This window comes from Sander vitreus, chromosome 11 (assembly GCF_031162955.1).
Source record: "Sander vitreus isolate 19-12246 chromosome 11, sanVit1, whole genome shotgun sequence".
Lineage (NCBI taxonomy): Eukaryota > Metazoa > Chordata > Actinopteri > Perciformes > Percidae > Sander > Sander vitreus.
This window is the reverse complement of record NC_135865.1, coordinates 16,767,004-16,780,100: the sequence shown is the minus strand read 5'-3', so window position 1 is coordinate 16,780,100 and position 13,097 is coordinate 16,767,004. Positions and strand designations below refer to the sequence as shown.

Genomic DNA, 13,097 nt, shown 5'->3' with positions numbered 1-13,097 from the left:
CACAGCTGTCTCTTAGTTCTGCAGGTGGTGGTGGTTCCCTTCACACAAACATGACACAGACACTATAGTTGCTATTCATTTTCCTTCAATTCATGTATTTTCCTTCAATTATGTATTACAATATATATTTTTTTCTGCCTTGGAGATTATCACTGATCCAGTGGCTGCAGCCATATGCATGCAAGGCTAATGAAGAGCCAATTTAGGCTCTTAATGTTGTACTTTTTCTAAACGTTTAGTACGAAATTCTGAAGGGAGCATTCTACAGTTTTGCACGTGCTTGGGAAGCAGACATCGTACAGTTTTTGGACTACTCTATGAGAAAAGCATGCGGATTGGAAAGAAAATATCGTGACATAACTTATAACTTATATTATATAAACTGGAACTATGGAAGTTGAGGATCCTTTTTTTTTTGTGGTGAATATTTGATTTTGGAACAAACATCTTTTCAAGTCATTTCATTTTTGAATATCTTTCTGTGGTAATACTGTAATAGCCGTTTAAAATGTATTATTCAGCTTTTCAGTCTGCTTTTATCTAGCTAAACTTAAGGTGTTTTTTTCTGCCTAAATGTGAAGTGACATATCCCCCCCTCCTCACCTCAAGTGACAGTAATCCCAGCTCTGGGAAGGGGTGGTTGTGGAGAATAACCAGCATGGCTCCAGAATTTAAAGCACCCTGAAAGGGATTCAGGCAGATGAAGGAAAAAGAGGCCAATCTTTTTGGTAATTCCAGCTCTCTGAAAACCCACACTTGCTTATTTTAATGATACTCCATGTTAAGCTCAGACATGATAGAATGTTGTAGTGTATGTTTAACATACAGTAATACCGTCCATGACTTAATATTTGCAAGCACAGCAAAGTGTGTTGGCATGTTTGGTTGAGTCTCTGCTGCTGCTAGTTTAGTGTCTGCACCAACGATGCAAACCCACAACTGTTAGATTTGTCTTCTGATTTATGGCGCTCTGACTAACAGCGGGAGGTCCTCGCACAAACGCACAGAGCTATGCGCTGTTAGGTATTCAGCAGCACAACAGCCACAACAGAACACTTAATTATTCTTTATGCAAAATCAATATGTTTCTAGCAGCCCAGACAGGAGGGCAGGCAGGCAAAGTAGGGAAAAATGTCCAAAGAGAGGAGGAGGAGGTGGCTGTTGAGGGGAGCTACCTCCATTTCAGCCCCTATTGAATCCAGGGGAGATTATTTTCATGGTTGTCCTCTTGGAGCCTGGAGGCTGGCCTATTGTAACAGAATGATTCTGACAGCTGTGGCAGTCCAATCATCACTTTTCCTTTCAATTTTATTGTTGTAGATATTCTTCATCTGCAGCTTGGAAGAAAGGAAAAAAACAAACGAGAGAAAAGATACTTATATTTGTTACTTAAATAATGTAATTCCTCAGCATTTCTTGTAAACGTAACACTGCTTTGGATGTTCTTTTACTGAGTATGGGGCTAGGTTAAATGGATCATGATTTACTTTAGGTATAATTATATTAAAGCTGTCCTAATTATGAACACACTACTGCAAACATATGCATGGTCACACTTCCGTATGTGCTGTGAGGGTATGCGGGTAATTTGACAGGCTTATCAGCAGGTTTGCCTCCCTCCACTGTTCTCTCTTTGTCAGCTTCCCGCTGTAGTCGAGTCACCCTGGGAACCTCTGCAGCACATGACCTGAATCTCAATGAGCTTTAGCTGCTATTGACCTCTCTGTCCTACCCTTCCCTTACAGTGCACTGTATACACCTACACCACAGCACATGCAAATATGCCTACATGTGCTCTAAGGTACTTTAAATGGCTGTTTTTCTTTTTGGCTTTATTGCGACTGAACCCATGGGAGTATAAGACGGACAGTCGTGCAGTCTTCACATGTGTTTTCAATAACAGCGCCAGGATTCAGTGTGGTAATGAATCTGCCTTCTACTGTAAGCAGTTCTGTAATCTCAGCCCAGCCCTGAGCAGTGTTATCAGAAGAGCCACGGTTCACTTAAAAGTATCCAAAATCAATCCCGGGTCTTTCCATTGCTACTACTTCACACGTGCCAAGTATTGAAAGGTGAAAATGCATCTCCTGATGTCAGTTTTTAGTCATCAAAAGTCAGTTTGAGAATGTTTTTTTGGTATCCCTTGAAAACTCTACATTTTTAAACATGTGCTACAGTGCTGCTAAGTATAATTGCCGTATTATCAGATGAGTACTGGAGATAGTTAGATTCCCAAAAGTGACCTTTTCCCTCTTCTCCATTTGCTTATTCTGTTCTTTAAATTACACAGTCTCTTTCATGTTTGACCTCGATCAACTTCCAGTGATGTTGCTGAATGTCACAGCTGAAAACCTCCCACCATTATCTATTAAGGTATAACTGAACCAACAGGGGCCACTGCACCAGCTCGCCACAAGACACAAGACACAAGACCAGACCAAATGGAATCTAATTTTTAAATCCCTGCTGATATCCGATCCAACAATGGCTGACCGCTTGGCTTGATTAAAAAAAAAACATCATCAACTCCTGTTTTATTGTACTCCAATCAACAAGACTCCCATATTCAACTATTCACTTTGTTCTCTCTATCTATCTGGAGCCTAAAGGCATTGGCAGTCTGTTTACCACCCATGCCACCCACCCACCACATTCCCCCAGGAGGAGTTTGGTGAGCACTGCCCAGCTTGGCTTATTGCAACTGAAGTGGACCATACCAACAACTCCTAGAGGGGAACAGTAGAGTGAACACAAAGCTACTTTACACCTGACCTTTATGGGTTGTTTTTTTGTGCTGACAGGAGCTTACTAACAAGAGGTGGGGGTTGGGGGAGAGGGGTGTACCCTGGTCTACCCTGAAGTGGAAACCCAAGCGGACATGTGTGTAGACATCGCTGTCATCTTTATTTAGCCTTCCTCTGTCAGTTGGAGCATGTGGAGGTCAGTGTAGCGATGTGAACATGCCTCATACACATGTGACCAGTAGTAGCATCCTATGAGCCTATGTTCATACCTAATAAACCCAGACAGACCCCTCCTGGCCTGGGAATGAGAGCGCTGAATCAGGTTGCATTGTTTTACTCGGGCATTGGCTGCTCCTGTGTAAATTAGCTCCAGTGCTTTTATAGATAGAGGTCATAAAAAGGGAGATTGGTGACATTTTCTTGGCATTGCATGATCAAAGAAATGTCAGCTGCTGAGCATGATGTTTCTTTAAGACTGTAACCTTTCTGCTGGCGGGGCGGCATGTATGGAGAGGGATGAGAAATCATGTGTCAGCTGCATGTCAGGGTGAAGAAGTCAGTGTCTGCTTTGTGAGATTGTGCAGCACAGTCTTGCATTTGCAATCTATCTGCATCTGTGAACAGTTGTCACAGTGGAAATTCGAACATTTTTGCATGATTGTAGTTTTGAGTCAAGATTAGAAGGGGAAATAGAAAGATAGTTTTGCTGCAGGTGCTCTTTTAATAAATAAAAGTGCATGTTTTAATAAAGTAGAATTGACACAGTAAACTATCCTTTGCCTTCAGATCTTTGTGAGGTTTTGATTCAACTATCTAAATGAACTTAAATTAGAAGCCAGTTTAAGTCAGACCTTTATGTTCAGGATGGCGATGTTGGTTGGTGGGTCGGTCGGGAGTTTGGTCCTACTATTGGATGGATTGCCATGAAATCTGGTCCAGAATTGAATGTTCTCCACAGGATGAATTGTAATAACTTTAGTGATCCCTTAACTTTTCATTTAATGCCATCATCAGGTAAAAACTTAAATATGTCCAATAATTACAGTTGCTTTAATGCATATTTTTTCTATAAACAATGTGCTAAACTACCACTGAACATTTATTTCAAAGCTCTGCCTTACACATCTTCTAGCTCGGCTGTAGAACCTTAGTATTATGACCAGACATTATGGCTACATAGATAACTGCCAAGGTGCTGTTATATTAACAGCGATTAGGCCTTTTTTGTACTGGAGACATTTTGACATGTCACCATAGGTAAAGCACAGGTGTAAGTAAAAAAATAACCAATGGCTGAATTGCATTTAGCTGCTTCAGTTTAGGGTCTTTCAGGTACATTTTACTGAAATTGTACAATTTTTCATGTGACAAATAAAAAATGTTTGATTGATATAGTGCAGCTGGCTTACTGTCGTGACTTACCTGGACGCTTGGATAGAACAAAGCCATCATTAATGTTTTTAGTTACACCTGTGCTTTTCCTACCATGACAAGTCAAAATATCTGCTGTGAAAAAGGCCCATGGATCATATGTAATAGCGATGAAATGATCGCTATATACACCACTGCCCTTATACTTTTGTGTTCATTTGGTCTTGTGCTGTTTTTATGTGTTTTTGACCAGAGTTCAGTTGTGTAAGATGTTAGAATTAGACTTCAGAGACTTTAGAGTGAGTACTGTTACATAGTGTCCTCTGAGTGCCTGCGTCATGACAGCAGTCAATCTCTGCGACTTGTGCTTCATTAACGACGGCGCTCTTATTGTGTCGGCTGCGGCAGTGTCAAATGGCAGCACCATAACTCCGGTCTGCAACAGCTGCATTTAATCAAGCGCTGGCTCTAATCAGCCTCTGCCTTACCCATCTCTGCTTGGCTCATGGTCATTTTACATTGACAGCAGATTTATAAGGCTGGAGATGAGAGTTCCCCAGTGAGGCAGAAACACTCTTCAGCCTTCACTGTATTTGGCTCGGTTTCCCCTGGTGGGTGGGTGGGTGTGTGTGTGTGTGTGTGTGTGTGTGTGTGTGTGTTTTGCCCCTTTCCCTCCAGCCTCTTTGTGGCCTCCCTCATCAGTGCCATCACCATATGGAAACAGCTGGTCCTTGGTGTTGGGATGCCCTCTGCACTGCATGAGGCAGCCTGGAGACAGATAGTGGTGTTAAACACAGAAAGGACAGACTTGGGGAGAAGCTGGGAGGCTTGTTTGGGGAAGATTTGGTTGTGGAAGTGTAAACCCTCTCACTAAGCTGATGGAGCTTAAGTTTTTATTCTCTAAGCATTAAGGAACACAGGAATCCCCCTTTATTGCCAGATGAAAAGAGGATGTCAACACAGTTCAGCTGTGTGAAGGGAATTCTTGTAGGAGCGTGTGTCTTAGTAACTCACTGTCCTTTTGTGCAAATTTAGTGGAGAAACTCCTTGAAACATACTCAGACACAGCCCTGGATCATTATCTAAGCCTGCTACTATAAACACATTCTGTAGCTGGGATTCGCTCCACACTGGTGCAAACCAGTCACGAGGAAGCAGCCATGCAGAAATACTCTCGTTGTGTGCCCCACAGAGCTCTGTGTCTCATTGGAGCGCCTAAACAGAAGACATGTTTCAGTGGAAATCCCTGACTTTTCTTTGACCTTCCTTGGGAACGTTCTCGCTCCAAAGTTGTGGTGGCTTTTTGAGGTTTTTGTGTTGTCACATTGCAAGTGTTTGTCAGATTAGTGGGCGGTTAAGTTGGTCTTCAAAGTGATCAATGTACTGTATGTAGGTTGAGTGAGTCAGTGGTCAGGGAGGCTGTTTATTCCATCCTGATTCTGTATCAGCCTCAAAGGCCTGCTGGTCCATCATCCGTGACAGCAATGGCACTGAAAACACAGATCAAAAACAGGGTCCAACACCCCCCTCCCCCCCAGCTGCAATAGCTTTTTGTGGCCTACTGTGCTATTGAATGCCAGGAGGAAGGATAGGTAAGGAATTTAGACCGACTGAGTTGTCGTCTATTTCTATGACATTATCTTCCACGGGGTTTGGCAGGTCGACACATCAGTTAGTTTCTCACTGCTCTTTTGTGTCAAAGTGTTATCATTGGGGTTATCCTGAAGTATGGTTGTTCTTCCTTTAAATAAGAATATAAAATGTCACTTGAATTGAATTGCTGAGAACGAAAGTTTTCAGATTAAAAATAGAAATGGTTACTTTACAGACAAGTGTTGTTTTAACCAGTATTTCTTTTCCTCTTGTTCACAGCAAAAAGCCTCAGGCAAGGTGCTGTTTGACCTGGTGTGCTCCCACATGAACCTCATCGAGGGCGACTACTTTGGCTTGGAGTTTCAGAACCATCAAAAGATGATGGTGAGTAAGGATAAAAATGAAAGTAAAATGTAGCCTAGTCTTATACATCTCAGAATTTGGTATTTCTTAAAACCAGCTACTTAGTGACATCCTTTTAATTGTTTTTTTCTTTCCCACAGGTTTGGTTAGACCATATCAAGCCCATTATCAAGCAGCTCAGACGTAAGTGTTTCTAAATGATTTGCATGACTTTCGAAGGCGTCTTTCTACTGTTTTATCTGGAGAAAATAGCCATCAAATCAGTTAAGAGCAACTATACAGTTTTGTATTTTATGCAACCAAGCAAAGTCCAATCAGAGACCTACACTCAGTGCTCAGTTTATTAGGTACATGAAGCTAAAACTAATGCAACATTCCTGCAATAAACCTACCTTCATGAAGGTTATAATGTTTAGTTTTAGTTTGGACCCATTTTAAGAGAGGTGTTGATTCGACTTCATGGTTATTTTGGAGGATGGCTGCATCAGTTTTATCTAGCTATACCTAATAAACAACTGAGGGCATTTTGTGTTATTACAAAATTCAAAATTCATCTATCCCACACAGGACCGAAGCACACAATCCTGAGGTTTGCTGTGAAGTTCTTTCCTCCAGACCATGCCCAGCTACTGGAGGAGCTAACTAGGTGAGCTCCTTTCCACATAATTGAACTCCTTTTATCTCTGCATCATGTATATCCTTGAGTTGGCATTGAAACGTGCATTTATTTACATTTTGTCAATGTAAAAGACTTGAGCTGTGACCGAACGCCATTGTAGAAGCATTAATGAAACATGTTCTTCGGTTCCCAGAAGATTTATTCCCCCCAGCTTTGCACTTTCGTCATGGCTGCCATGTTTCTGATTTAGCCCTCTGGAGAGGAGCTAATGATTTTCTGGTTTCTGTTTCCTTGTCGTGGAGCATGTTTTCACAGAGTCAGAGTGGATAAATAATAGGCGTACAGAAAGTAATGCCCCTCTGACAATTCTGTGTTTATTCATTAATAGCTTGGTTAAGACCTCACCTTTTGTTAAAAAGCATACTTTAGATACAGGCTCTCCTCCATCATAAGGTCAGGCCTCATAACTACATTAATTCCTGGATGGGGGCGTGTATGTGTGCAGTGCCGTGAAGCAATTTGTTACATTGCGAGACCTGATATCACGTGATACTTTCTGACGCTGAGGCCGGCGACTCACCGGCCAAAAGTTGCAAGGGTGGTTTTTCCCGTCCACAGGTGCTAGGGGGAAGCGAGACGACCACCGTTCAACCTGAAAAAAGTCATATAACCATTCCATTGACTCCGAAGCTGTTCAGTTAAGGTAAATTAAGCTAAAAAAAACTGCATAGTTCCCCTTTAATGCTCATTATTTAACTTATTACTATACATTTTATTAAAACTATATTGGTTCCCGCTCTGAATTGCATCCAAGAGAAGCAGCACTGTAGCACAAGACAGTCAGTGAATCTTCGATAAATGACTTCATTTAACTTATTAATTACTGAATCCAAAAAGTGCACCTGGGCCAATTTCTTTTGGGAGACTTTGGTTTAAATTAAAAGAGCCAGGGTATATTATATTTAATAAGAAATGTAGTTACAGCATCTCCCTTGGATGTCCTGTTTGAATTCAGCAGTTCGTGGTGTTTATAATTGAGTTTCATTTAGAGATGTTCCGATACCGATACCAGTATCGGTATCGGCTCCGATACTGCCTCAAACGCTGGTATCGGTATCGGAAAGTACTGGAGTTAATGTACCGAGCCGCTACCACGTAATAAAGCCCTGAAGAAAATCTACATTAAAGTAGTTTATTTATATTCTTTTTCCGTTATAACTGACTGTCAAACTGCATAATAAAAGAAAGTTCTGTGGCGTTCATGTTTCACAAAGAGTTTAACTTGAGCCAGACCGACAACAAAGATAGAAATCATATCACATCCATACAGGGATAGTAGTATACAGTTGTTAAAACATAATAAAATATATGACACACTGGTATCGGATCAGTACTCGGTATCGGCCGATACGCAAGTTCAGGTATCGGAATCGGTATCGGGAAGCAAAAAATGGTATCGGACCATCTCTAGTTTCATTTGATCTTGTTCCAGCGCTGGAAACCACCGCATTTACTCTATTGAATCTGTGAAAGCTGTTTGTGTTTGTGCCCAGGTACCTGTTTGCTCTTCAGATCAAACAGGATGTTTCCTGTGGACGTCTGACCTGCAACGACACCAGTGCCGCGCTGATGGTCTCCCATATTATTCAGTGTAAGTTCCTCATGGCTGTTTCCTCATTTAGCTCAAGAGACCAAAGAGTCGACTGATCAGATAACTGTCTTTGAAGACACATTTTCCAAACAGAGCTTATCATCAAACATTGTCATATACGTAGCACACTGCGCACCATTGCAAATTGATTATCTGTGTGTTGCTATGGATACCTTTTAGTCGGATGCCTGAACATAATCTTGCAAGACTGCTTTAGAACAACTTCACACATCATGGCAGGAAATACTGAGCATTTTCATAACCTGACATTTCTGAGCCACAGTCTGACAGTCTGTTACCAAAAGGGACCAAAGACAACATGCATTACGATGGAGATCAGTGAAACGTTGTGTCTATATGTACAGTAGATGGATGTAGATGTATGTAAGAGTATAATTTGTATCACAAGAATGTTACACAAATAAAAATGTTTTGCAGGAGTAGAGTTCAGAGAATCTTTGCCAAGGAGCATTTTAGCTATTTTGGAGACTTACTAAGATTGTTGTTGTTGATTGTTTTTTTTCTTTAATTTGTCATCTTCATTATAATAACATGCATTTTTTTCCTTTCTTCTCCCCAACTTTTCAGCTGAGATTGGGGACTTTGAGGAGAGCCAGTGCCGGTCACACCTCCTCAACAACAATTACATCCCAGATCAAATGCCCCTGATTGATAAGATCATGGAGTTTCACTCAAAGAATATGTGAGTTTCTAGAACAGGGGTACTGTGTGGTGTGCACACATCTAAAATTAGGCATTTCTTTGATCCAGTAATTGTTTCTTTTCAGCTCCGTTCATAAGGTCACTGAAACCATGGCTGAACAGCAATTACTCTCTTCACCCATGAACAGGATCAGTTGTTTCAGAACTCGTGCATGTCCTGCGGGAAAGTTTTATTATACAGGCAACACGTTCAAGAAACCCGCCATCAAATGAATGGATTCTTTCTCAAGAGTGCTCCGTTTAGTTCTTTATTATACATCAACTTAGAAAAGCTAGTCTTTGTAGTGTTTTTACAGCTTCTGGCCAGATATGAGTTTCTCTACTACTCTCTATCAACAAATGGCGGCATTGCTTCTGAAAAAAGAATAAAATCTTCCTTAAACTCACCAAGTGACTCACACAGCTGGAGTGAGCTGGGTTAGTAGGTTAAAAACACGGAATTTTAAAGTCTATTCTCACGTGTCTAATGCAGAGTGTTTGTGTTGAAGTGTCAGCCTCAGGTTTAAGAGTGGTATACTGCTGGGAGTATTACTGGAAACATTCCAGATCTTTTCTCACCATCCTCCCTCAAAATGTCCTCATCAGTGCACATATTGGATTCCAAGCTTTGCCAACACTTGTCTCACCTCTATGTTACAGCGGGCCATGCCAGAGGTGGACACACAGTGGGCGGCTGCTACATGAAAGGAGCTCCATTAGATGTGACGGCTCTCTTTCACTTGCCCTTTTTTCCAACAAAGGCTTTTTTTAGTTGATAACTGTAATTGCAGTTTTTTTGGCTCGGTGCCCTGCTGAGTTAAATCTCTTATTAAGTACCACACAGGAAACGGGAAAGCTTATCCACTGATGAGAATTAAGAAATTTAGTATTTGCAACCCCTCCTCCGACCTTCCACCACCGCTCCAAAAACTCAGATAAACATTAGAAACCTGGATCCACTCAGACTTGTTCTTTTCACCTCAATTAGTGAGACCCACAGCAGGACGATAAGCCATAATTTAATTTTTTTTGTCCAAATATTTGCTGAAGGATAATTAATGCTACAGTTTGCACTTGTCAAGTGAGTGTTAAAACCTGGATGTAAGATTAGCTTTTTTAATTTAACTGTGTCTCTATTGCCCTCAGTACTCTCAACACATACTTTTGCAAATACCAATATATAGATTTAAGGATAAGGTCACTGTTATTCTTTAAATTTGTCATAATGTCAAAATCTTTTTATGAAAAGACCAAAACCAATAATGAGCTAGTCGAACACTCAATACTTCCTGAAATCCCTGCCCTTTCTTTGGCACTGAGCCCCCGATTATTCCTTCACATACATTTTTAAAAACCCATAAGAATTATAGTTTCAACAGTCATTGTTTAAAAACAAATATAGTTACTTTTTTTTTTTTTTTTAAATAGGCTTAGAAATGTCAAACAGCTGGGCACTGTAATTTTTAGCAAATGTGACTGAAACAAAATGAAATGGTGCATTTGTTAAGGACTATTTTCAGCTGTGGAATAATACACATTTGGTGCTCTAGGGAGTATTTACAGCAGCAGGACGATGTATATAATTAACTCAAATAAACTACAGTGCCCATGTTCATGGTAATGAAGAAACATGTCACCCTGTGCAGCAGAGTGGTTGGTGTTTTTAGTAGTTTTTGGACAACCATGAAGGTATATGACACAGTTAATAAGTATGAGTAATAATAATGAGTAATAAGGATACGTTATGTCAGGCTGTGGCTGCACAGTCAGCTTTACATAAAATATCGCCAGCCTCATTCTTTAACTCGTTACTGTTGTCTTTTGTGTTGCTAGAGGTCAAACACCAGCAGAATCAGACCATCAGTTACTAGAAGTGGCACGCAGGTTGGAGATGTATGGGATTCGCCTCCACCCTGCCAAAGATCGTGAGGGCACGAGGCTCAGCCTGGCTGTTGCGCACACTGGTGTGCTGGTCTTTCAGGTAAGTCACACAAGTTTGTAGGTCAACCCAAGTGGTGTGTTGTGGTGTGATGGTTGGTGTAATAATCCATCTGCATGGTACAGATATGAGGAAACTTGTGGATTATTTGTGCTTTAACTTCACTTCAGCAGATATGTTTGGTGATAAAAAAGTTATATATATTTTTTTAAAGCTTAAGGCAGTGTTTCTCAAACTTTTTTCAATATTGTACTCCCTTTGACCAGTTTTTTTTTTTTTTAAGCCAAGTAAAAAACTGGTAAAAAGTCTATATAAAGAGGAACAATACAGTACCGGCAGGGATAGATTTACTAAACAATAACCTTTTTTAAACAAAAACATTTAAATGCTACATTTCAAATGTTTAGAATCCATCACTTAATTCATTCATTATTATAGGATAATTATTTTAGGAATTATGCATGACATATTTTTAAATTAGCATTTTTGCACATTTCACGTACCCCCTGCAGTACTCCAAAGTACCCCCAGGGGTACACATACCCCATTTGAGAAACGCTGGCTTAAGGTATAAAGGTTATTTCTCATCACTGCAGGGACACACAAAGATTAACGCCTTCAACTGGTCTAAAGTGCGCAAACTGAGCTTCAAGAGGAAACGTTTCCTCATCAAGCTGAGGCCAGATCTAAATGTAAGTGATGTCCCTGAATCACTCTGTGTAAAATACAAATCCCATCAGTTTGTTGGTGTGTAAGTTTTTATGTGTCCCCCAGAGTTCATATCAGGACACTCTGGAGTTCCTGATGGGCAGCCGAGACTGCTGTAAAGTCTTCTGGAAGATCTGTGTCGAAAACCACGCCTTCTTCCGCCTCTTTGAGGAACCTAAGCCCAAGCCCAAGCCTGTGATCTTCACACGAGGCTCCTCCTTCAGATTTAGGTGAGTTTGCATCATAAAGCTGCTCTCTGACTCTCAGGAGTGCAGTAACACAGCAGCGTCTCCCCATCACTTAACAGTCTACTACAGCTCTCCAAGAATAGCTCATTATTATCTCTACCTTATTTATCTCTGCAGTGGTCGCACACAGAAGCAGGTGATTGATTATGTGAGGGAGTCTGAGTTTAAAAAGATCCCGTTCGAAAGGTAAAGGCTGCAGACACTTTTGACACATTTGGTCTAGGCAAAGGTGCTCAGAGTTTATAATGCTGACCTTCAACATCCTGTCTACCAGGAAACACAGTCGGGTCCAACACAACATCCGCCTGTCGCCGTTGCCTTCTCCGCGCCCCCATGAAGTGCCAACAGAAGTGAGTTTTTTGTGCATCTACAGCAGACAATTATCTCCATATCACCAGCACCATGCTCTCATTTACACAGCAAAAGCCTCAATTGTACCCTGTCAAGTTTTCTTACATACAGTTACTTTATTGAACTGTTCTCACCAAAAACCATCATGTTTTTTTTAAAACATTTTAATATTTTATTATTTTATTTAATCTGCGTTGTTCAATACATTACACTCATGACTTTTTTGTAGCCTGGTCAAATTTTTTATAATCACATCCTGTACATAATATTTTGTCATTCAAAAATAACTTTCTATATTCATTTTACTGTTGCCTATTTGGTTTCAAGTGTATAGCGGAGGACAGTACCCAACCTTGACTTCATTTTATTTTATTCATGAATCCCCCTCTGGTCCTGTTTCTATTTGACTTTTCTTAATGTTTTGTTCCCTGTTTGAGCATTATAGTCTTTTTCCTATAATCACAGTGGACATCTTTTAGTGTTATAATACTGGCTGAATTTATAAGTGTTGAAGCAATACTGCTTATGTCAGTACCATTTACATTATTGGTTAATACTTTAATGTAAACGGAAATGTATGTACACTACCAGTCAAAAGTTTGGGGTCACTTAGGAATTTCCATTCCACTCCATTATAGACAGAATACTAGCTGATCTGAGTGGGTGGCTGATCTTTAATGCAATATCTACATTACCCATTATCAGCAACCATTTATCCAATGCTCCAAAGGCACATTCTGTTAACTAATCTGATATAATTTTAAAAGGCTAACTGAGAAAACACTGGAGAACCCTTTTGTAATTATGT

General features: G+C 40.5%; 1 protein-coding gene across 2 annotated transcripts in view; it reads left to right on the top strand.

The window, feature by feature from the left end:
- LOC144525279 (FERM, ARHGEF and pleckstrin domain-containing protein 1) overlaps nucleotides 1-13,097 on the top strand; it is a 58,006-nt gene that overhangs the window by 25,847 nt on the left and 19,062 nt on the right. For both annotated transcript variants that reach the window (XM_078261956.1, XM_078261955.1), the window contains exons 3-12: nucleotides 5,988-6,092; nucleotides 6,212-6,254; nucleotides 6,639-6,717; nucleotides 8,244-8,341; nucleotides 8,930-9,044; nucleotides 10,877-11,024; nucleotides 11,579-11,674; nucleotides 11,757-11,920; nucleotides 12,056-12,124; nucleotides 12,213-12,288. In XM_078261956.1, the coding sequence (XP_078118082.1) occupies nucleotides 5,988-6,092; nucleotides 6,212-6,254; nucleotides 6,639-6,717; nucleotides 8,244-8,341; nucleotides 8,930-9,044; nucleotides 10,877-11,024; nucleotides 11,579-11,674; nucleotides 11,757-11,920; nucleotides 12,056-12,124; nucleotides 12,213-12,288 (993 nt within the window). The remainder of the gene's footprint in view (nucleotides 1-5,987; nucleotides 6,093-6,211; nucleotides 6,255-6,638; nucleotides 6,718-8,243; nucleotides 8,342-8,929; nucleotides 9,045-10,876; nucleotides 11,025-11,578; nucleotides 11,675-11,756; nucleotides 11,921-12,055; nucleotides 12,125-12,212; nucleotides 12,289-13,097) is intronic.